General features: G+C 32.6%; 1 protein-coding gene across 12 annotated transcripts in view; it reads right to left on the bottom strand.

The window, feature by feature from the left end:
* Window positions 1–25,720, bottom strand: part of Kiaa1328 (KIAA1328 ortholog) — a 254,580-nt gene that overhangs the window by 185,259 nt on the left and 43,601 nt on the right. For all 12 annotated transcript variants that reach the window (XM_021726530.3, XM_021726528.3, XM_005325562.5 and 9 more), the window contains one exon: window positions 25,556–25,671. In XM_021726530.3, the coding sequence (XP_021582205.2) occupies window positions 25,556–25,671 (116 nt within the window). The remainder of the gene's footprint in view (window positions 1–25,555; window positions 25,672–25,720) is intronic.

Genomic DNA, 25,720 nt, shown 5'->3' on the forward strand with positions numbered 1-25,720 from the left:
CCCTGAATGTGAATGGCCTAAACTCATATATTAAGAGACATAGACTGACAGATTGAAAAAAAAAAAAAAAAGACGCAACAATATGTTGCCTTCAAGAGACTAATCTCACAAGAAAAGACATCCACAGACTGAAGGTGAAAGGGTGGGAAAAAACATACCACTCACACAGACCATGTAAACAAGCAAGGGTTTCCAACCACATATCAGATAAAGTGAACTTAAAACCAAGGCTAGTGAAAAGAAAGGACATTTCATACAGCTTAAGAGATTCATAAATCAACAAGGCATAAAAATCACAAATATCTATGCCCCACACAATGGAGCATCTATGTATGTCAACCAAACTCTTCTCAAACACAAGAACCATAAAGACCACAACACAATAACACTGGGAGACTAATACACCTCTCTCACCACTGGATAGATCTTCCAAACAAAAACTGAACAAAGAAATTATAGAACTCAATAATACAATCAATAATTTGGACTTAACATATATATATATATTCCATCAAATATATATAGATTATATTTTTATTTATATTATTTTATATTATATTTTTATTATATATATATATATATATATATATATATATATTCCATCAAATATACTTTCTTCTCAACAGCACATTGATTGGTCTCCAAAATAAACCATGTGTTATGCCACAAAGCCAGTCTCATCAGGAAGGAGATAAAAAAATTCTTAGAGGTAAACAACAACTCTGATACAACTTATCAAAATCTCTTGGGCACTAAGAGGAAAGTTCATTGCATTAAGCTCATTCATTAAAAGAAGAAAAAGTAAATGTAAGAAGAAAAAAATAAACGACCTAACATTACATCCCAAAACCCTAAAAAAAGAAGAACAAACCAACATCAAAAGTAGAGATAGGAAATAATTAAAATCAGGGCAGAAACCAATAAAATTGAAACAAAAGAAACAATTAAAAAAATTGACAAAACAAAAATCTGGTTCTTTGAAAAAAATAAATAAAATTGGCAAACCCTTAGTCACCCTAACAAAAAGGATAGAAAAAAGTCAAATTACTAAAATTTGTGATGAAAAAGGAAATATCACAACAGACACTACTAAAATACAGAAGACAATTAGAAACTATTTTGAAAATTTATAATCCAGTAAAATAGAAAACCTTGAAGACACAAATTTCTAGAGCATATGATCAACCCAAACTGAGTCAAGAGGACATATACAATTTAAACAGATCAATTTCAAGCAAGGAACTAGAAGATGCCATCAAAAACCTACCAACCAAGAAAAGCCCGGGAACAGATGAATTCACAGCTGAGCTCTATAAGACCTACAAAGAAGAATTAATACCAATACTCCTCAAATTATTCCATGAAATAGAAAAGGAAGGAACTCTTCCAAACTCATTCTACAAAGCTATTATTATCCTGATAGCAAAACCAGGTAGAGACATATCAAGGAGAGAAAATTTCAGACCAATTATCTCACTCCAGTCAGAATTATCAAGAATACAAGCAATAATAAGTGTTGGTGAGGATGTAGGGGAAAAGATACATTCCTACATTGCTGGTGAGACTGAAAATTGGTTCAACCCCTATAGAAATTCCTCAGAAAACCTGAAATGAAACCACCATTTGACCTAGCTATCCCACTCCTCAGTTTGTACCCAAAGGACTTAAAATCGGCATACTACAGTGACACAACCACATCAAATGTTGACAGCAGCTCAACTCAGTAGCTAAACTATGGAACCAACCTAAATGTCCTTCAACAGATGAATGGATACAGAAACTGTGTATATACAATAGAATATTATTGAGCCTTAAAGAAGAATGAAATTATGGTATTTGTAGATAAATGGATGGAATTAGAGAATGTCATGCTAAGTGAAATAAGCCAATTCCAAAGAACCAAAGGCTGAATGTTTTCTCTGATAAGCAGATGCTGATCCATAGTGGGGTGGGGTAAGGGAAAAATGAAGGAACTTTGGATTTTGCAGAGGGGAATGAAAAGAGGGATGGGGATGTGGGGATGGAAAGGATGTTAGAAGAGACAGATATTATTACCCTATATACATGTATGATTACACAGCTGGTATGACTCTGCATCATGTACAGCCAGATGAATGAAAAGTTGTGCTCCATTTGTGTACAATTTATCAAAATGCATTCTACTGTCATGTATAAATAATTAGAACAAATGAAAAAAACAGTTATAAATATCTTCAATACTTCTGTACATGTAGCAATATGTACATGTTAAGATATACCAATATATTGTAACACTCTGCAAACGTTAAACATTGTTATAATAACCCACATATACCAAGATTCCTCTTAGGGCAATATGTTAAGTGCCTCCCAAATAATTTCCATTATGAGAAAACCATGCAACCTACATAACTTGAAAGGCGAAACCTGAGTTTGTTCATGTGTTCATAAACTCAATACTTGTGTTCTCCATTAAATATGAATAGTCAACCTGCTTTACATAACTGCTGAGTTAAAGTCTCTTTTGAAAAAAAAAAGTTCTCACCAAAGGAAAGAACAATTACCTCTACAAGTCCAAATGTAAACATTTTTAGAAGTAATCAATTCAGATCAGCATCCACAGGCAAATCTAGTATATCTGAATTAGTTTTTTTTTTTAAAAAAGCACCTAAGTCTTAAACATGGAACTAAACATAAATCTCTGTGGCCATATACAAACTAATTTATCAATAGCTTAATCAAGAGGAATCTATAATATGATGTATTCTGCATGAATGATTTTTCATGATGATTCTGATCTCAAATATACCATCTTCTATTACTAATGAAAATAGATATATCAACTCCATACTTCACTTAAAGAGACCAACCAAGTCACCAGTTGAGAAATGGGACTGGGGGAGGTAGGTATTCGGGTTTGAATCAAAGTAAAGTATGGCATCATACAGAAAATGAAAGGAAGAGAAGGCAGACCCTTCTTTTTAAGAACTGTATGATGAGGAGATACATTCTAGACACCACAAATAAAGAAAATGGCATTAGTATTTGGAAAAGCACCAGAATAGTGTTAAATCTTGTCCCATCCTGCTGAAATCTATGTAGGCTTAAAAAAATAAAAGGGAAGTACTATAATTAAACTAACTACAGACAGTTTGTCTCGGTTTTTTTAAATATACATATAAATTTTCCAAAGGGAAATGAAGGAAAGGAAGAGGGGAATCTGACATATGAATCTCCTACGTACATATAAGACTACACCACAGTGAATCTCTATACCATGTACAACCACAAGACTGGGATCATAATTAGGATAAGATGTATTCCATGTTTGCATAAATATGTCAAAAATTATACTCTACTGTCACGTGTAACTAAAAAGAATAAAAATATATATTTTTCAAAAGTTTCTACAGCACTTCTGAAATAAGCTAAGTAATTTTATTAAAAATATGTGAATAAGAAAAAGTAAGTACTAGCAGTAGGTCTTTAAAATACAATACAATCATAGGAAGTTTGCCAAAATTCAGTCATTCATGAGTCTTGGAAGATTCTAACAATTTGGACCAAATAAGTCATAGTAAACTTATAAGCTGAATAACTGCTAAAAATTTAGTGAAAATATAACTCCTAATATGATTTTTTAAATTTATGAAATTTAAGATCAGAAATGTCCTAAAGTCAAAGTATATCTAGAATCCTACTGAAACTAAACTGAAGAGAACTAAAAAAAAAAAAAAAAAAAAAAAAACCCTCTTGCAATCATGACTATTAACACTACCTTTTTAGGAGCTTCTACTTGTACCCAGGAAAGATGAATTGGGAAAAAGAATAGACTTCCCATCATAAATAACTACAAAAATGAGCCAAATATATTAAATAACTATTTTAAAATGCTGGAGAAGAGAGAGTGGAGGATAATACTGCTAAAGAAAAGGTAAAAAAAAACAAAAACAAAATGATGAGATGAGTCCTGCCTACTCCCTAAAGGCAATTGCCAAGCCACACCAAACAGACCCTGGTACTCTGGCTGAAGTATGCAGAGATGCTAAATTTTACAAGGCAGAATATCAGAGAAAAGACAGCTGCATAGAGAGCACTTTGGAGATCTCTAGAGGGATGTCCTGACTCTGGCTGAGTACTACTCTGAAAATTCAGTGGAGTAAAAGACCTGTAGCCAATGAAAGAACCACTGGAGTGCAGAAGGCTGAATAATGCCAGAGTTTACACAGGGTGAAAAATAAGTAGTACTCCCACTAGCCAGAGTAGGGAATTAGTTAATAGAGAGGGCAAAAAGTAAAACCAATTAGGGTTCACAGGGTATAGGGTAAATTTTATTTGACTTTTAAAAGATTCCTTTAACAAAAAAATAGTACAATATCCACTCAAAGCAAATTTTGATGAAGTGTGTATTATAATCCCTTGAGCAACCACTGAACAAAATAATGTAAAGTAGTACAGCTAAAATTCCAATTGACGTATCAGAATAGTAAACCAAATATTCAATTAATACAAAATATGGCAGTAAAGGAGTCTTCGAAGCACACATAAATGAACAGAATAGCAAACTAATAGCACAACAAAAGACCATGGCAATAATTAAATAAATGTAATAGAGTAAGAACTCATGATTAAGAGATTGTCAAGCTGAAAAAAGCATGACCTATCTATAAGAGAAATAAAAGTGATGAGTATAAGTACAAAGGACAAAACAAAATATATCATACAAATAGTAAGCATAAGGGAGTTTATTATTAAACAAAACAGACTTCAGGAAGTTTTACCAGATATAGGGAAAAATTTCACAATAATAAAAGAGTACATATACCATTGCACATCATAACAGCAAAGGCATATATACTTAGTAACATTGCTTCAAATGATACCATCAGTATCTTAATCCAAATGACAAACTTAGAAAACAATATTCCACTGACTGTAAAAAATACATTCTTTTCAAATGCACATAAAATGTTCATCAAGATGCACCACATATGGGGCTACAGTACAAGTCTCATTAAATTTCAAAAGGCCAAAATTATAGATTATGGTCTCTAAGCATAAAACGCTTTAGTTAGAAGTCAATAACAGTAAGAAATCAATAACTCATATGTCAATGAAATAAAAAACATTTAAAAATATTTCAGAATGAAAGATATTGCAAATACAGTATTACGCAATTTGTAGGACACTGTTTAAGCAGAGTTTAGATGGATATTTATACTTTTAAATTGAAACTTATTAAAAATGAAAAACTCTTAAGAGCAATAATCTCAGTTTCCATCTTATGATGCTAGAACAAGATGAGCAGATTAAGCCCAAATTAAATGGAAGGAAGTACAGAAATATTAAGAATAGAAATCAAGGAATAAAATTTTTAAAGAAGGAAAATTTTTTAAAGTTGACTTTTAAAATATAAATAAAATTGATAGAACCCTGCAAGATTCTTGGAATATAAGGCATAAAAGAAAAGATACTGCTATAAATGTGACAAAAGAAAAATAAGGAGAGTTTACCTTCCTGTAATGGTGATATAGTTTGTTTTGAATCAACCCTCCCACAGACAACTTAAAGCTCTAGACATAAAAACTCTAGTCATAGAAAACAACCATCTAAAGGCACTAGAGAAGAATAAGAAGCAGAAAAAAAAATGGGAGGGGAGCTGCCAACTAAAAGAAAGAAAAAACATTGGGTTAATTCCCTGTTTTCACAGATTTGTACCCGAGTGCAGGCTCTGGCCAATGCTGAACAAAATAGATAATTCTCAGAAATAATCTTACCTATTAAATCAGAGAATAGAGTTAAAGATAGAAATGGCAAACAGAAATTGAGGAAGAATACTGGAGAAAGGAAAAAGAAAGGAAGTTTAAAACAAATCCTGTTTTAAACTGTATAAATCTCTGGCTGACACAGAGATTATATATGCATCAGTGAAGTCTTCAAGCAGCCCCGCTAGGACTAATTTAACTAATTATAGATTTCAGGTATTGTGTAATTTCAAAACACAGAGTTTGGTGTCTGAATTCAGGTGAAACAAAACAAAATGTAAAACTCTTCAAAAGAATTTAAACAGAATGCCAGGGGTATCTATTAATCACAATATGGAAGAAATAATACAAAATGATAAGAATATTAAACAGGGCATTATGATGCATGCCAGTAATTCCAGCTACTCAAGAGGCTGAAGCAAGAGGATTGCAAGTTCAAGGCCAGCCTGTATAATTAAGCAAAACCCATTTCAATATAAGAAATAAAAAGGGCCGATGATGTATCTCAGTGGTAGAATGCCCCAGATTCAATCTCCAGTACCAAAATAAATAAAATAAAATAAAATAAAATGTGACCAATAAAGGCAATGAATGAAGATAGACTCTAAAATGACACATCTGTTGGAGTTATCCAACAGGGATTTTAAAAAATTATTATAACTAAGCTCATAATGAACAGATAAGGAAATAGGCACAGAAGAAAAACTATAAAATAAAATGGATACTTTAGAATTGAAAAATTCAATATATATTTAAAATAAAATTTCCAAAAAAATGAGCTTTAAAAAGCAAACTGGTAATATTATAATAAGTCAGTGAGCTTCATCAATAAGCATCATCAAATTTAACAGCTAGCTGAACATGGTGGTGCACACCTTAATCCCAGCAACTCAGGAGGCTGAAGCAGGAGAATTGAAAATTCAAAGCCAGCCAAGGCAACTTAATGTGAGACCCTGTGTCACAATTAAAAAGTAAAAATGAAAATGAAAAACAGGCTGGGGATGTGACTCAGTGGTTAAATGCCCCTGGGTTCAATCCCTATTACCAAAAAAAAAAAAAATACATACATACATAATGTAAGTCTTCATATGTTGTTCTTATTCTGTAATATTACTAAGCTCACTTAGTTCAAGGAAGGTTTTTAAACTTGTTTTAAGATTCTTTGGGAGTTTTATGATAATAATCAAAGCTTAAAGCTTATAACTGATCCTCTTCTAGCAACATGCCTAAGGTTTTCCATTGTCTTATCAAAAAATCTTCCCTTAGGTAATCCATGTTCATATGCTTTAGCACACACATACACACACACACACACACATACACAAACACACACAAAGTTATGAATAACTGAGCAGTCTATGTTTCTATTATGTTTTAAAGATATTATGGTAAAAAGTGAGAAAACTGAAGTGGTACACAAATTTATTCTAAGAATTTGTAAGTATGAAACTCTCTTCTTGTATATTTTCAGGGAAAGTTTATACTTCCTCAACGTAAAAGATGATCATTCTTGATTACAAGATCATCATATGACACCACCCTAAAAAACACTCAGACCTCCTTTGGAAAAACTTATCTTCGTCATAAACCCAAAGAATTCACAAAGACACATCTATAAAGTAAATAAGCAACTAAATCAATAATTCAGTAAATACCCAGGGAAAGGAAGCATCATAAGTGAAAATAAGCAAAACAATATGCAGCATAAACAGACTTGCAAAGGTTTCATATTTTGGAATTATGCATCACAAAATATATTTAATATGCTTCATGAAAGAAAAAACAGAAAAATAGATTTATAGGAGATCTGAGATAGAATGAAGCACAGAGAAACAGACAATATGAAATGAAATAATATGAAAAACAGAATAAAGTGATCTAAAATATTCCTACTCTAGATTCTAGAAGACAAAGAATGAATGGGTCAACAGCAAAACATGAAGAAATAATAAAAAAATTTTCACTACCAATGAAATACCTGCAGATTCAAGAAGGAAAATGAATTTTAAGCAGATTAAGTAGGGGAATTTATACCTAGAGTCCACAATGAAATCACAAAACATAGCCTATTTATTAATTAATTAATCCTGGGAAAGTTGTGAACTTGTTTTATGAGCTGCAAAAATGAATATAATAGCCACTATTCTTATCTAGTCAGTTCACTCTTATCACTACAGGCAATCTTGATAAGTGACTATGAAAAATACCTTTTATATTTAGTCTTATTTCTTAAATATACATTACAAAATAATTAAATTAGGTATTATGGGCTTTAGGGGACAAAGACTAAAATGACTTACACAGTGTTTTCAATCACAAAAATGACAGGGTTTGAAGTATATATAGTTCAGTGGTGGATGCTCTCAAGGCCCTTGGGTTATATCTACAGCACATGCAAATACACACACACACACACACACACACACACACACACACATAAGAGAAAAATTACAAAGAAATTTTTTCCCAACTGAGCATACTCAAAACGAAGAATGTGTTTTTGAAGTTCATAGCACTAAGTATGTTTCTCAAAAGTAAATAATTGACAAACTATAAACTTATTATCCTCATTAAACTGTCAAGACAAATTCACAAAAATCATTGCAGTGAGCATCTATCACTAAATAACTTATCACTTCAAAATAAGATTAAAGGCTGAAAGTGCATTGGATACTGAAAAAGTATTAAATACTAAAATGTGTTTTATGGTATGTCAGCAAACAATCATCATAAGGTAAAAAATTTACAAATTTCCTAGAATGATGACCAGTATTAATAATAAAAATACAAAAGAAGAACAAAAATAATAAATTTTCAAAATGTTTACAAAATAAGATTGATTTGAAAAGTCTAATGAGAAATGTTAAAATATTTGGCATTACCTTAGAATATTTTGTATTATAAAATTTTGAAAAATAACATCAGATGAAATTAGATAAAATAGATAACAAATTATTAAAATTAATCTATTCACAATAGCCAAGATAAAGAAACAACCCCCATGTCTGGACAAATGAATAGATGAAGAAACTGTGGCATATATCTATAATGGAATATTTTCAGCCTTAAAAAAGTAGGGGATAGAGATTAGAAGGAGCCACAGAGGAGCTTTTGGGTTACTGATGATAATGTATGGCATGTTTCCACTCGGAAGTTAGGGGCTGATCATTTCTAAAGATATTTGATTCTTCTCTTGGGCATGTTTCTCAAGAAAATGATAGAAAAGCAAGAGACAAGCAAAAAACATGTTTAAAGCCCAGGTTCAAAATGGCATGCTAGCTATCACTTTAGGAATCTTCTATTTGGCCAGTTGAGTTACATGATGACACTAAACATCAACAGAAAGGTGTGTGATTATATGTGTGTACACATGTACATGCACACATGTGTATATCTGCCAAGTCATATGGAAATTTATATATAGGATGGGAATAAAGAACTAGGACCAAATCTACCCCACACACAAATTCTAGTTCAATTCTGACACCATTCAGTAAGCCAAGGTAGATAACAAAGGCTGCCAAATTTGGCTTTGGAAATACAGATTTTTCTGTGAACTTAAACTATCAATGAAGTTCATTCATTTCACAATGTTATATATTATAAAAAAAGGAAAGAGCCCAATATGCATATTTCATTATAAATAATTAGCAATGTTTATGTCTGTATGCAAGTAATAATAAGTATACATTCTGGATTCATACACTGGCAAATTCTGTCCTGCAATCTCTTGTAAATATATTCACACCTGACACACAGGCTCCCAAGTTAGTTTGTAAAAATATGGTCAGTTTTAGCTACAAAAAGAAATCATTCTGGGTTTTACATAGTGGGGCTCAAAGATGGAGAAATGACAAAATGATCAAGTTTTCCAGAAGGAGGAAATGACCATGTTTTATACATTCCTTTTTAAAGCATGTTCCAAACAGGAAGAAAGAAATTTGATGCTTTTATTACAAGTTGGTATATATTAATATAGGTTAAGAAATCGATTCAGTTAATCTCCAAAGTCCTATGTTACTTCAACTTTATATATGTGAATTTGAAAACAATGATGAAATGGAAAAATTCCTTGAAAGACATAACTACTAAAGCTTACTCAATAAGCAATAGATAACCCAAACAGCAATTAATTTGAATTTGTACTTAAAAATGTTCCCATCTGAAAGGGGGAAAATTCTCTAGACTCAGACAGTAAAAAAGAACCAGACTTTTAAACAAATAGTACTGAAGCAAGTAAATGCCCTTGTGCCAAAAACTGAACCTAGACACAAAGTTTACACCTTGTAAAGATTAACTCAAAATAGCCTACTAATGCAACTATAAAACAAAGTGATAATACTTTTCAAAGAAAGCATAGGAGAAAATCCATATAAATTTATGTTTGGTGACAAGTTTTTAGATAATATCAAGAGCATGAACCATGAAAGAAAAATATTAATAAAGCTAAATTTTATCAAAATATGAAATTTCTACTCTGTAAAAGAGCAGAAAATGAAGACAGCTAGGTGCAATGACACATGCCTGTAATCACAGCAACTTGGGAAGCTGAGGCAAGAAGATCACAAATTTGAGGCCAGCCTGGGCAACTCAATCTGATGAAACTCAACAATCTAATGAAACTCAACAATCTAATGAAACTCTGCTCAAAATACAAAATATAAAAGGATGGGGTATGTAGCTTGGTAGCCCCTGGATTCAATCCCCAGTAACAGGAAAGAAAAGGGAAAGGAAAAGGGAAGGGAATGCCACAACTGGGAGAAAGTATTTGCACATCACTCAAGAGCATAAAGAGAGGGCCAACAGAAAAGGAAAACATAAAAATGTGCCACCTGCATCTCAGATAGGCGTTAATTTCCAGGATGTACAAAGAACTCAAAAACCTTCACACTAAAAAAAAAAAAAAAAACCAAAAAAACAAATAACCCAATCAATAAATGGGCAAAGGAACTGTTACAGTAGCTGGCACAAATATACATGAGAGATACAGCTCTGAGTTCAAGCAAAGATTTATCACAAGAATATCTGTTCAGGCTGCCCTTGTGGAAGGTGCAGCAGCCAGTATCACTTGAAGGAAAGCTTATATATCTTTTGGATAAAGAACAAGAGCAAGCTAGAATTGACCTTGGGTGCAGATGGCTGAGAAACAACAGTTTTTTTGTGTGTGTTCAGGAACCTTGGGTGGTGGTGGTGGGGTTAAAGGAATAGGGCATCTTAAATTTCTTTTTCTTGGCAGTTTGTAAGTTTTGGTTTCAGGTCAAGATGGAGTCCCAGAACCAAAATAGAGTTACTAATGTCTAGGGACCTCAAAAGAAGAAATACAGTCAACAAATATATAAAAATGCTCAACATTTCTAGCAATTAGACAAATGTAAATTAAAACTATACTGAGATTTTATTTCACTCCAACCAGAACTACAATTATCGAGAATAGAAGCAACAATACATGTTGGTGAGAATGTGGGGGAAAAGGGTACTTATACATTATAGGTGGAACTTCAATTGGTGCAACCACTTTGAAAAGCAGTATAAAAATACCTCAAAAAAACTAGGAATGGAACCACCATTTGACTCAGTTATCCCACTCTTGGTATATATCCAAAGAATTTAAAATCAGCATACTACAGAAACACAGCCACATCAATGTTTATAGCAGCACAATTCATAATAGCTAAGCTATGGAGCCAACCTAGGTGCCCTTCAACAGAAGAATGGATATGTGGTATACATACACAATAAAGTATTAGCAATAAAGAACTATGACTTTATGACATTCGCCAGTAAATAGATGGAACTAGAGACTATCATGCTAAGGCAAATAAGTCAATCCCCCAAAACCATAGGTCAAATGTTTTCTTTGATATATGCAAGCTAACCCACAATATGGGGGTAGGTGGGAGGGGAACAGAAGTTCAGTGGATTAGAAAGGGGAATGAAGGCAAGGGATCGGGGATAGGAAAAGGAAAGACAGTAGAATGAATCTGACATAAACTTCTTAACATATATGAATATACTATGATGAATCTCACCATTGTGTATATCGACAAGAAATTAATTTGAAAAATAATAACTATGGGTAAATGGCAGAAAAATCAATAGAAGGACAGGAACGGGGAGTGGGGAAAAAGAAGGGAAAGGTGAGGTAATTGGATCTGTAAAAGAACAAGATATATTCCATGATTTTATATTTATGTCAAAATAGATTCTACTGACATGTAGAAAGAAAGAAAGAAAGAAAAGACAAAACAAAGAAAAAAGAAATTTAAAAATCCTTTTCTAAAAAAAAAAAAATCTCATCACATATCTGGTAAAGGACTTATATCCTGAACATACACAAAATTTGTTAAGCTCAACAGGAATTCAACTTAAAAATGGGCAAAATATATAAATAGACACCTCACCAAACGGATATACAGATAGAAAATTAGCATGTGACAACATGATAAAAATCACATCTTTAGGGAAATGTAAATGAACAGTAATGAACAGAAATGTGGACTGTAGCCATGTAGAACACTAGAGTAGTAATTCCATGAGTACAGATAAAAGAATTTTTTAAAAATTCCCTTAAAAGATATTGATCAACAACAATGTAAGGTGTGGGTATAAAATTAAAATGTATCTTGACAATGTATAATGATTAGGAAGAAAAAAATGATGCCACAGTATCATAATATGCTAAAATAGTATAAGCCAGCACTAGAAGATTTTTTTAAAAGAGAGAGAGAGAGAGAGAGAGAGAGAGAGAGAGAGAGAGAGAGAGAGAGAGAGAGAGAGAAAATTTTTTAATGTTTATTTTTTAGTTTTCGGTGGACACAACATCTTTGTTTTGTATGTGGTGCTGAGGATCGAACCCGGGCTGCATACATGCCAGGCGAGTGCACTACTGCTTGAGCCACATCCCCAGCCCAGCACTAGAAGATTGACTGTTATTAAAGGTATTTAGACAATCTTACAGCAACCAATAAATACCAAACTAAACAGTTATAATTTTAATAAGCCAAAAGGAGATACATCTGTTTAAATATTCAGTTAATCCAAAAGAGGGCAGAAAAAAGGAAAGGAGGGACAAAGGTCAAAAGGGACATATTACAAAATGAAAAACTCAAACCTATCTGTATGAAAAAATCATATAAAGGGGGCTGGGGTTGTGATTCAGCAGTAGAGTGCTTGCCTAGCACATGTGAGGCACTGGGTTCAATTCTCAGCACCACATAAATACATACATACATACACACATAAAGGTATTGAGTCCACCTCCAACTAAAAAAATAAATTTAAAAATCATATAAAATGATGCTAAATATCTCAATTAAAAGCCATGGAAGGCAGATTGAATCAAAAGGTAAGACCCATCTATGTGCGGCTAGCTATGAAAAATGTACTTTAAATACAGACACCCAAGTTATAGCATACAAAAAAGATGCCACGCTAACACTTGTCAATAGATGTTAGAGTAGGTTCGGCACAAAGAATATTACCAGGGATAAATTAGGTCATTCCATAATGACAAAGGGTTAAATGCATCAGGAGGAGGTAATCTCCATCCTTTGTACATCTAAAAATGACTCTTCAAAAAATGTAAAGCAAAATCAGATAGAATAGCAAGGATAAACAGATAAATCCACAATCGTACCTGGAGATTTTAGTATCCCTTTCTTTACAACTGACAGAACAAGTAGATTAAAAATCAATATGCATAAAGAAGTTTTTAACCACATATGTGACATCTTAAGAATAATCTACCTAATAGCAATAGAACTCACTCTACGTCCTATCCTTATCTACAGTGACAAATTTATGAGAACAAGATCAGTGATTTGTGCTCTTCTCAGTTTTCTACCTACCTGGCTTAGTTTAGAGCTCAGGTGTTTTGATCACTAAATGAGCTCTATGAAATTTTCTTTTCCAACATTTCCCCTACAATCACATTAATTTCAGATTTCTTTTTCTTGGAGTTCTCCCTTCCCTTCCCCACTGTTAAGACCTAAGCATTTCACCACAGAACTGAGCAGAAACACTTGCACAAATATGATTATAAGATTGAATTGGAATTAAACATCATTTAGCTGACTTTTCCATTGTGTTTAAAAGAGAGGTTTAATAGTTTATTTTAAATAAAATGTAAGTGAAATGAAATTAAATGTGAGAGATCTGAAAAATTCTTTAACTGTGATGTCAAATTAGACCTTCTAGCATCCATTTGGTGATTCAAATTTGCAAATATCTCTAGAAGACAGCAGATTCTAAGAGTAATTTCTGTCATGGTTAACAAGGGAAAAAATAAAGAAAATATATGCATGAGGAAAAAAAATAAAACATCCTGAACTAAAGTTTCCTTGAAAAGGTGAAATACAAATGCTGCCAAAGGGTTCCTGTAGCCCTTCAGAACAGGTGGAGCACAGGAATCTCATGGTGCTGAAGCTTTATTTCGAAATACTTTTATCATTTTAAAATGAAAATGGTAATTGTGTTCCCCAAGCCACAGAAAAAGAAAATAAGTACAACTGAACATGTAAAATCTTCCCAATTGGCTATTACCTTATAGACAACCTGAATTTTTAGAATTTCTCTTTTGGCAGGGCAGGAACTGGGGATTGAACTTGGGGGCACTCGACCACTGAGCCATATCCCCAGCCCTATTTTGTATTTTTTCACTTAGATACAGGGTCTCATTGAGTTGCTTAGCACCTCGATTTTGCTGAGGCTGGCTTTGAACTCACAATCCTCCTGCCTCAGCCTCTCTAGCCGCTGGGATTACAGGCATGCGCCACCATGACCAGCTAGAATTTTTAACCTACATAAAGTGTTCAAGGAAGTTGTCCTAAATCATAATTTAAATTTCTTTTATTCTCTAAAGTCAGACATTAGAATCTGGTGACACACCCTTAAATACATGCATCTGGTGCTGCCTTCAAGGTATTAAATTCAATAGCAACAGAGATGTTTAGGAGCAAATTGTCAGATTAAATATCATTGCACTTAAGTACTGTATAGCAGATGAATTTTTCATGTCAATGCTAACCTTTGTCCAGAAAAGAAAGAAGAGTGTTCAGGGAGGAAAAAGGTAATTCCTATTTTTTTGGTGACAGGAAATATTTTTCTCCTTTTATGGCCAATGGCCACTACCCAAAACAAAACAAAACCCAGACTGATGCTGAAAGATGCAATCACAAATAGCTTTATAAAGAGCTGAAAATATTGAAGCTGGGGATATAGCTTAGTGGCAGAGCATTTGCTTAGCATTAGTGAGGCCCTGGGTTGAATTCCAAAAAAGAAAAAAAAAAAAAAACAACGAGATGAAAATATTGCCTCACTTACAGTTAAGCGAGGCTGGATAGTCTGAATTTTTTTTTTTTTACTTCCATATATGACATCTGATGTGCCAACAGATCTGGCAACAATGAAGACATTTTCCCTAGACAGAAGGGCCTGACCAAAGTTTTCAACATGCTAGTTCAGATGATCCCATGACTGTGAGAAGTAATAACCTCACACAATTTTAAGAGATCATACAGAAATTCAGGAAAAAGCTGGAGTAACAATTTATAGCTATAAACTCCATCTCTATAGTAATTTCTTCACAACTCTTGTCAAATTTCTTTCTTGGCAATTCCCCAAAGAACAGAAGTCCTTGCAAAAATTTTAGTTGTCTCATGACCTGTTAAGCCAAATAATACTTCTATCCAAATAATCCTTTTATGCTTCATCGGTTTTATGCTATATCAGTTCTAATATATTTTTAGCAAGTAATTTGGGGCAAGAACTTCTCTCAAAGCTGTTTCTTACTCTATCTTGCTAGAGTGCCAACCTTGCGTTTTGAACTGTGCAGAGTCAGCTCTAGCACTGCAGGTCCATAACAGTCAACAGTAAAATGCTGTCCTAAGCCAGAAAGAAAAGACCCACAAAGACAAAAAAAAAAAAAAGTCTACTGGCTTCATGCTCACCTACCCACCACCAAAACACCTGAGTTAACTCCCAAAACATTCTTTAATTGATTGCTCTTATTTTAAAATTTCCAAGCATCTTAGTGACAGCACTCAAAAAAGCATTCACATGTTGGAGAAACAGAAGCTGATAGTACACATATATATCCAAAAGGCAAGAAGTTTGTCCATAAAGCTGTCCTTCTGTATTAGTTCTGCTGCTTCACTTGCCATGCCTGCCCCACCAAGTAACTCATACTTTCACACTGAACATTGTCTAAATGCATACAAAAAGCTAAGATGTCCAAGAGCATTAACATAACAGCTTACACCACAGGCTTTACAATACAGATTAAGAGACTAAAGGAACAAATATTCAGAAAAATACAGAGAATACTTTAAAAACTAACATTGTGGCCTGATGTATTCAAAAGTACTGAAAAACTTGCATATCAAGATAAACATTTGAGAATCAGAACTCTAAATTCAAAAGCAACAGGATTTTTACAAAGACTTCTCTCCGTATCCACGACAAGAAAACTAACCCTAGTCAGGTAGATAGCTTTCATATAAAAGCATTTGGAAGAGACAACCAGATTATAACATTTAACCCTGAAAGTTTTATTTTATAAACCTATTTTTATGGAGACGGACTCTATATCTAAAAGTGCAGATTTTTTTAAAACTTCCTTTGCCATTTGGGGGATGGAAAAGCATCCTTGATTTGTATATTAAAGCACAAGCATCTGTCCTACTGATGATATTCTAGGGAAGCACATTAGCATAAAATTTAACGATGTCAAATAAGTGGATGTGAAATAGGGACTGCGTAAAGACACTATTTCCAAGGCTGACAGAAACATCACTGTTTAGAAATGCAAATGAAACCATTATGTTCAATAATTATATGAAAATATGAACAGTTCAGCATGTTTTCCAGCCCTGATGGCGGTTAATGGGATGTACGCTTATGTAAATAACTACTATTAAAGCTAATGCTGAAAAAAACTAATAAATTCATACTAAAGCAACTGATTTAGTATGCTTTTAAACCCCAGCAGTGCTCACTTATTAGAAAAGAGTGCATTATTATGTTTAGAACTCATTACTGCTACAAGTCACTGCAACTCCATCAATTACCATGCATTAATGAAAATGGGACACATACAAAAAAAATTATTGCCTCTCAGCAGTTTTCTTTAAAGACAAAATCTAGGGGTATTACCATCATGGGGCCTTCTAGGGAACTCATCCACATGATAATCTTTATTACTAAAACAGTAGTCCCAAAACTATCACCCTAGGGTATTTTGATGGGAAGAAAGAATAACCTTTCTGGAAAATTATTAATATTTTACAACATGATTAACCATTTAAACAACAGTAAGAAAAATTTTAATATTTGAATGGCATTTTTAAAAACTTTTACTTACATATATTTAACACATGGTCCATTTTTTTAAAGGAAGGCTAAGAGACAAAAATACATAGTGGTAATCACAACAGTGTAGAGGATAGATGGCTTCATTTTAAGATACTGCTGATATACTAGTTAAATCCTACTCAGTTCTACACTCTCTCAGTAAATTCTGTGTAACTATCAGATTGGATTCTTAAAAATAAGCCTTAAATTTCATTCTTGGACACAGCTAGAATTTCTTAAGATATGTTAAATATTTAGTATAAAATATTAAGAACTAGAAAATTCTTCTTTCTTTAAAATTCCTGTTTAGCTAGTACCTAACAGTAAGGAAATGATGACAGAATAGGAATTCAAATATAGAAATGGTTTTTGCTCTCTAAATTGTGCTGTATATGTATAATAAGGATTATAATGCATTCCACTGTTGTCGTGTATTTAAAAAATAAATTAAAAAATGTCTTTGCTCTCACTCCACTTCTGTCAACTTTTACAATTTATTCTGTTCCTTTAATATATATATATATATATATATATATATATATATATATATATATATATATATATGTAACTGATCCGTCATCCTTTACCTAAGATTCAGGAAAACATTTCAGCACCTAAATATAAAATATATTTATGAAATCTCAAACATAGTCTTATTATATATAATGAATATATTTATTTGAAAATTATAACTATTATATCAATTCAATCATATGCAGTTTTATTTGTCTGCCAAGGTACTTTTATTGCAATTCAGATCCACTATCAGCAGGTGGTAGCACAGTGCCAGATTATGCACCTTCAGCAAATGTAAGTTTTCTCTAAAGGGTCAGATGTTCTCTGATCAAGCAACTCTGGTTTAACAATTCATCCATTCAATGACTGAGTGCAAAATACTGTACTAGACTCTGTATACAATAGTGCACAAGACAGGAATGATGTCTTATGAGAGAAATAGATATAAATATATAATAAAATGTCAAGTGCTACATATAATCAATGTCCACTCGTGATTTTAAAAAATAGGAGAAAGAAAACAACAACAAAAACCTTTAGCAAACTAGGAATAAGATTCTTCAAACAACAAAATAGGGGTAGAAATTCTTCAAAATTAAAGAAAGGCTTTTATCAAACCAAAATGTATATCTAATATCAAATTAGGATGAGATGCATATTTCCTCCTTAGATATGGAACATGACAGGATATTCTTTCTTATCACTTCTACTTAACACCTAACTGAACGTACTGTAATAAGGCAAGAAAAGAAATAAAGGATGTAAAGAATACAAACAACTAAAACTTTTCATTTGCAGATTGACATGATTCCACATAAAATCCTAAGGAATTTGTCAAACAACTTTTAAAATAATAAGTAAGAATTGAGTAAGGTCAAAAGACACAAAATCAATACATAAAAATCAATTATATTTCTAAATTCAATAATACAAAAATGAAATTAAAAACAAATTGAGAGCAAACTGTTCAAAATTAACAGACTGTCCATCCAGAAGGTCCTGCTGCCTAGAATGTAAACACAGTGGCTAAAGCTTAGAATAGCATAATAGAAAAAGTGTGGCTCTCTAAAAATTTATGGAGTCACCATACATGCCTAAAGTTGCTAAGAGAATATATTTTACATGAAAAAAACCCACCCACACACATCTTGTTTTGATTACCATTACTTTTTGCATTCTTGTTACATACAGAGAAACCTAATCCTGACACAGATTTATAAAACATTCTAATGTTGATTTTCAATCCAATCATGGCTTTTATCAGTTTTATTTCTCCATTATTTTTCCTTGAGCTCTCCTCTATACTCTCTCAGAGCAGTATATGATGCTAAGATTCCTTAGCAATTCTTAGTCAACCTAACAAGAACTTCCTCACAACTGCTTCAAAAAATTTAAAGGATGCTTTTTTATCTTATTAAAAAACATTTTGCCTCAGAAGACTGTCTTTTCAAAAATTAGAAAGCTAGCCACTCTTTAGGCAATAGAAATCTGAGGGCTCTAAAGGTAAAAAGAAAAAGAAAAACTTCACATAGAACACACTGTCTGTAAAAAATGTGCAAGATATTTCAAATATTTTTTGTATGTTGTAAACTTTTTTTAAGGCAAGAGAATACTTTGTAGAACCTCAATTAAAACTTTGTGTGTTTTTGAAAAAATGTAACATATGTTACCTCATTTGATCATCTTGCTTGGTTAATAGTTATTAGCATGCTATGTACAATGAAATTAAGACTTGCAAAAGTTACTTTATCTTTTGAGTACCAAAAATATCTTTGAACCAATTTTGAATAAAATGCACCAGAGAATATATTAACAATTTTTATAAATTTGTGCTTTAACTACAAAGCAGTCCAGAAAAGGCAGGCTTATTGATATTTGTATGATTCATCAGTGCAGAAATAACTGAGTAGGATGGAAAGAACAGAACACTTGGTGTCAAGAGAGACACTCTTATCTAAGCAATTGGTCTGTTTCAGCTACCTCTCCTGACCTGTATCCTCATCTGTTAAATGAGGATAAGAGTATCTGCCTTACCTAATTTAGTCAGCTTATTAAAGATTAACAAAGGATATGTGAACATGATCTGTAAACATAAAAGCAATTTATAAATGTCAGATGTACTAGCAGAGTTCAAAGGGAACAAGGGATAAAAATAATTTGTTCTCTTGATGCCTCAAAATCACCAGTATGAGACTACTACATACTATACTGTAATACTGAAGTCCCTAAGATATATTTAGGTGGGTAGAATTCTAGACTTCTGTACATTTTCAGTTCTTAAGTGTTTTTATGTTTTTCTGTCAACTCTTCTGTCAGTTTCAATATTCTCACAAGAGCTCCATTCCCTTCTTCTAATTTTCTGCTTCTAAGCTACAATGGGCTCAAAAACTAAATGCCAGACAATGAATTTATTAACCATATGACAGCTCCAGGAACTCTCATGTAAGCAAAGTGTATACAAAGGTGACCAGAGCAAATGAAGAGTACTTCTTTATATTCTTATTTCCTGGATGAGTTCCAAAAAATTATAAATATAACTTACTCTCAAAGAGTAACTTAACCCCTAAAGGTCCTTATTGAAATAAAATTAAGTATGAAAAAATAATTATTTAAGTATATTGTTATTTTATTTTTATAAACATTTGGCATCATTAGTCCCTATAGTTAGCAATCATATCAAAATATTTTTAAAAGAACAAAAATAAGTTTTAATTATGTAAGGACAACAACAAAAGAAACAATCGGTTCTTTCCTTAAGTATGCTTATTTCCCTGTAATATAAATGGAAAAAAATTATTTAATGTTATTCTGAGTTAAAATGATATCCCAGGACAATATAAATAACAATGGTCCAAAACCTGCTAAATTTATACAGCATTATAGAGCAATACCACTCCTATAGCATTAAAGACAATTACTAGACTAATAAATAATATATTCTAGGGCTTGTTAAATAGAATAAAACAAAACAACTTCATCCAAGTACACAAAAAATATTCTATCACTCAATGTTTAAATGTAAACATTTTTTTAAAACAGTATTTACTCAAAACAAAAAGTCCAAAATCCATCAAAGGTGATACTGGTTTTGGCAACGTATTTTGCTAAATAACATATTAGTAAACTACACTGTCAGACATCAATATACCCTTTCTTCTTCTATATTTTCTTTTACTTCTGGTCTTCTCCGTTTTAAGTATAGATTTTTAATTAGCCCCAAACCATTCAAAGACTAAAGGTGTTCTGCCTTTTCTTATGGAGGCCTAGTAAGAATCACTGAAAAGGACTTATCCTTTCTCTTGAAGCCTGGGTTCTATGAAACTAATTTCTACTATGTTTCTCTTCTCTCTTACATCACTCTACCCATCCTACAGTATAGCCCTTAGCCTGCGTTAAAAATCTACCCATGATGGTGGCAAATCATAACAGTTTGACTCCTAGAAGAAATGAGATGATTAGTTAAATAGAAAGCTTTGAATACTGCAAGACCAGTAATCACTTTTATATAATTAGATGAAGTTCTTGTGCATTTCCTATTTTTACCACAGACATAATGAAACTTTTGGTTCAGTCTAAAACATTGCGTAAAAAATTGTTAGTTGCTATAAAATTCCTTCTTCCTACAGGAAGGTTTTTAAAAATGATTATGCAATGGGGCCAAAGATAAGAGCTTCAAATATCTTTAAACTTCAGAAAGAAAATGGAAACAAACCAGAAGGGAAATAAAAACACAAACTTCTCCATCAGTCTGGTTTCTGGGAGAGGAAATTAAATCTTGGTTTCTTTCTAATGAAGGACCAACAGGTGAAAGTAGTACTGGGAGGTTTTCCCTTCCATGTAGCTTAAAAGAAAAAGCAGAGAACAGTATCAGTTTCACCTTCCTACTAAGCCTCTAAGCAGCCCAAGTGCTTGCATAACATAATTAAAACCCTGGTGTCCAAAGGCACAAAAATGACAAACAGAGGGGCCAGTTATCTCATCCTTCATCCATATTAACGGTACTCAAAATTTAAAATTTTAACTTTTATTCAGTACCTACTGAGTAGAAGACACTGCTAGATTCTTTACACATATAATGTAAAGAATCTTTCAAAGTTCAACAGGTCTGCAAATAAGACATGATTAGTTATCTACATGTTTTAGAAGCAAAAAAAAAAACAAAAAAAAAAACGACTCAGGGAAATTCAGTAACTTTTCCAAGGGGTCAGACAGCTAGTCAATGCAAAAATGGGATTTTGATTCTAAAGTACACAGAGCTTTCTTCATTGTCATTTTCCTTGCTATGCCAGTAAAAACAGTGAAGTCATCAAACATTAGACTTTACTTTCCTTGTGCAAGTTTTTGATACCACCATTGATCTGAGATAGATATCCCAGAACTACAAGTTCAAATATTATCAATTTCTCTAATAGCTAAGTCTATTACATGCTAACATGTTTCAGAATTATCATTAGTGACCATATTTCTCTTTAAGTGTCAGATTTATCTCTCCTTATATACTCCTTATATACTCATTCAGTGAGGCAAAAATCTACTTGGTTCATCAAACAGCTTGGCTTTGTAAACGACATATTCTGTTATATGATTCTGTCTTAAAACATAAGGTTTCTTTATTCAAAGATGAAAATTATCAAGAATTTTAATGTTTTAATAAACCACAAATTTTCTGTATGAACAAATCCTTCAAAAGCCAGACTCTAATGAAAACATGTAAAACATCTTTGCTTTTGTCACCAAGGACTGGTCTATGTTTGATAGTTGATCAATAAATCAAGTTACAAAAACTTTAAAAAAAAACCATAAATCTGGTGAAACACATCTTTAAAATGCCAAAAATTACAATTCATGGATACATTTCCTCATACTGAAATAGACTTTAAAATGAGCTGAAATTATCTGACTTCATGTATATGAAAGAGTTTGAATCATTCATGTATGATAGGTAAATGTATCTGTAGTTAAAATTATATTGTTTTAAATTACAACCTCGTTTTATGTTTCTAAGTTTTACAGAGTTTTATGTACTGTAAAATCATCTATATTAACCTTTGACAGGTTTATTCTGGTAAAAGATTTGTACCTGAGCAACCTACTTGGAATAAAAACCATGAATGTCACTGTTTTTACCATTCTTTCTTTCTCCCTTTTGTTTTTTAACAATAAAATTCTATACCATCTATCTTTGATGATTAAAAATATCTTAAAGCAGGGCAGGGGATGTAGCTTAGTGGTACACTGCCTGCCTAGCATGTGCAAGGTCCTGGGTTCAATCCCCAATATCATTATATATATATATATACATACACACACACACACACACATACATACATATATATGTATGTGTGTATGTGTGTGTGTGTATATATATATATATATATATATATATATATATATATATATATATATATATATCAATCTTTGAGCAATCACACCAACTAAGCCAGTCTAACATTTATTTCAGTTCTCATTCCCAATAAAGACTACTCAAACTAACTCCCTTTTTATATGTAAAATAGGTCTAACTATGTCAAATGTCTCCTTGACTTTCATTTATGTGCCTTTTCTCTCCTTTTCTAGCTTAGACAAGAGATCAGGAGTCAGCAAGCTTTTTCTGTAGAGGATCATATAGTAAATATTTTACTATATGAGAGTCACAGGGTCTTTATTGAAACTATCTATTGCAACTAGAGCACAAAGGCAGTCATAGATCATATATGAGAGAAGGGTGTGGTCAGATTTAATTGGTACCCTACTAGATTTGGCCCCCCAAGAGCAGTGTATTAACCCCTGAGATAAATCATGGGAAAATAGTAAGATCACCCAAGGTATCTTAACATTTAGCTTTCCAAAAGAAACCATTTCTAGCCATGCTGAGTTTAGACTGCCTCAGCACTGAAAAGCACTAATCTTGATCCAGAGAGTAATAAAGATAATAGTCTACTGAAATTATATTCTACTTTTCCAGCTAGTAAAGTAGAAGAGTTTTCCTAACTATAAAACAAACAAGAACTCACTGTGTGACTAGGCTTTCTAAATTTTCTAAATTATCTAGTACCAATCATTCTTGCCATTACCCAACTTTTACCCCAGTTCTGTTGGATTATATACATAAATTTTTCCAAGGAAGATCAAAGCATCACCACCTCCTCTCCATATAAAAATGAATTATTTTCCCTCTTCTGCTACCAGAGTAAGATGCTAATTTCACTCTCAATCCACTTCTCTCTTGCTGTTCCTCAATGCATAAGTCAGAGAAGCTAAATATTCACTTTTTCAGTTGTCTTTGCAGCTTAGCACAGCCACATAATGAACTTCATAACAAATGTCATATGAAAGACTACCAGGTAAGCTGAGGAATGCTCTGAGAAAATTTTTATAAGTTTTAAAAAAGGAGCAGAGTCACAATTGCCAGGACCTCTCCTCTAATTTCTTTTCTTGCCTTAATGCTAATGTGATTCCTAGAATTGGAGCAAGTGTTAAAAAAAGCTAGAATTATAGATGTTAGCACTGAAAACTTTAAGCCGCCAAATCAATGCTAGAGGCCTTCTATCTCCAGAGTTGTTATTATATGAGAAAAAAACAGGTCTTATATAAATTAAATTTCGTTGCAAAAAAAGCATTCTTAACGTACTATTTCTTGAAAGTGCTAGGCAATGTGTGCGGTGAATTCTGACTAAACAGCATTTTTTTAACCTGGAGAAGAGAGTAGCAGGAAGAAGAACAAGGTCTGGCCTGAGGGTTGCCTAGGGAAATACAATCAAAGTGGGAAAAGCAAAGACAAGGCCCTAGATAATTATTGAAATGCTAGAAATATGGGGGATGAGGAGGACCTTTAAAAGACTACTCCTTTAGAATTGTGGGGTCAATAAGCCTTATTAATGTTCTACTGAGCAAATCAAGTCTGAGAATTTGAATTACATGAATTTCCTACATGCACACTCATTATTTGAAAAATAGAGGGTCAGAACTCATTTTTAATGGTTACAGTCTTGTAGTTTTCAAACTAATTATTTTATCTTTATTCTTCCATTTCTCTGGTATTCACAAAGGCATACTTAGTGTCAATATATGACCATTTTGGACATTTGCAGAATCTTTGAAATAATTACTAACAATCAAGTAAATGATGATACTGTCAATGAGGACAATGGTTCTTTCAAGCATTCACACACTAGTTTAGCAGGCAAATCCATCACCTTAACTTCAGGGATAGTCACTTCTCTTCTACATCAATGCCACTACATAAAACACCCAAACATAAGTAATTTTACCTCCATAATACCTCAATACATTGAAAATACACTTCAGAAATATTCGTATTTTAGCTCATATATCCCTTTAAGTACAACTTTTACCTTAAAATATGATTTCACTCTCTTACAAACAATGTAATGTGTATAAACACACACACACACACACACACACACACACACACACACACACACACCTACCTCTAACTCTAAATCCAAAGTTTTCTGCTCTGTGAGAATTGTTTGGTGATTATATGCTGCAGTGTGAACATTTATCAATTATCTATACATTACAACAGACTTTTTTTAAAAAAATGATTTCAGGGTAGAATTCCTTAAAACTATCAAAGAATACCAAATACAATGAGGTTCAGTCTCAATTACAGTAGTGGAATGGAATTTAATAAAGTTCCAACACTACATTTTAATGCCCAAATTTCTTATTGTCTTTTTTAGTTGACAAATATGTGCTTCGAAGCATAATAACAGCAGCTGAACAGCTGGGTGGCCTTATCAAGCACAAAGGCAGCAATAGCACATGCTGTTTAGTGTCGTTCTGATTGCCTGGAAATGGCAGCACATGCAGATTTATTCCCTGTTATAAATTAGAGCAATTATTTCTCTGAAGTTTACATTTTCTTCATCAAAGAGTCAAACTTTCTGCACGTTAAAAAAGAGGACTTTCAAAAAGGATATCTTCCCTTTCTTTGATGATCAGTTCATTCTGTTCTTCCAACTGCCTGATCTTCTTCTCAAATGATTCTTGTTCAGCTTTCAGTCGTTCTTCTGTCACTTCCTTTTCTTCACTTACTCTGAAAGAAATAAGGAAAAAAAGAAAAACCCATCAGAATACAAACTATG

This window comes from Ictidomys tridecemlineatus, chromosome 13 (genome assembly GCF_052094955.1).
Source record: "Ictidomys tridecemlineatus isolate mIctTri1 chromosome 13, mIctTri1.hap1, whole genome shotgun sequence".
Taxonomy (NCBI): domain Eukaryota; kingdom Metazoa; phylum Chordata; class Mammalia; order Rodentia; family Sciuridae; genus Ictidomys; species Ictidomys tridecemlineatus.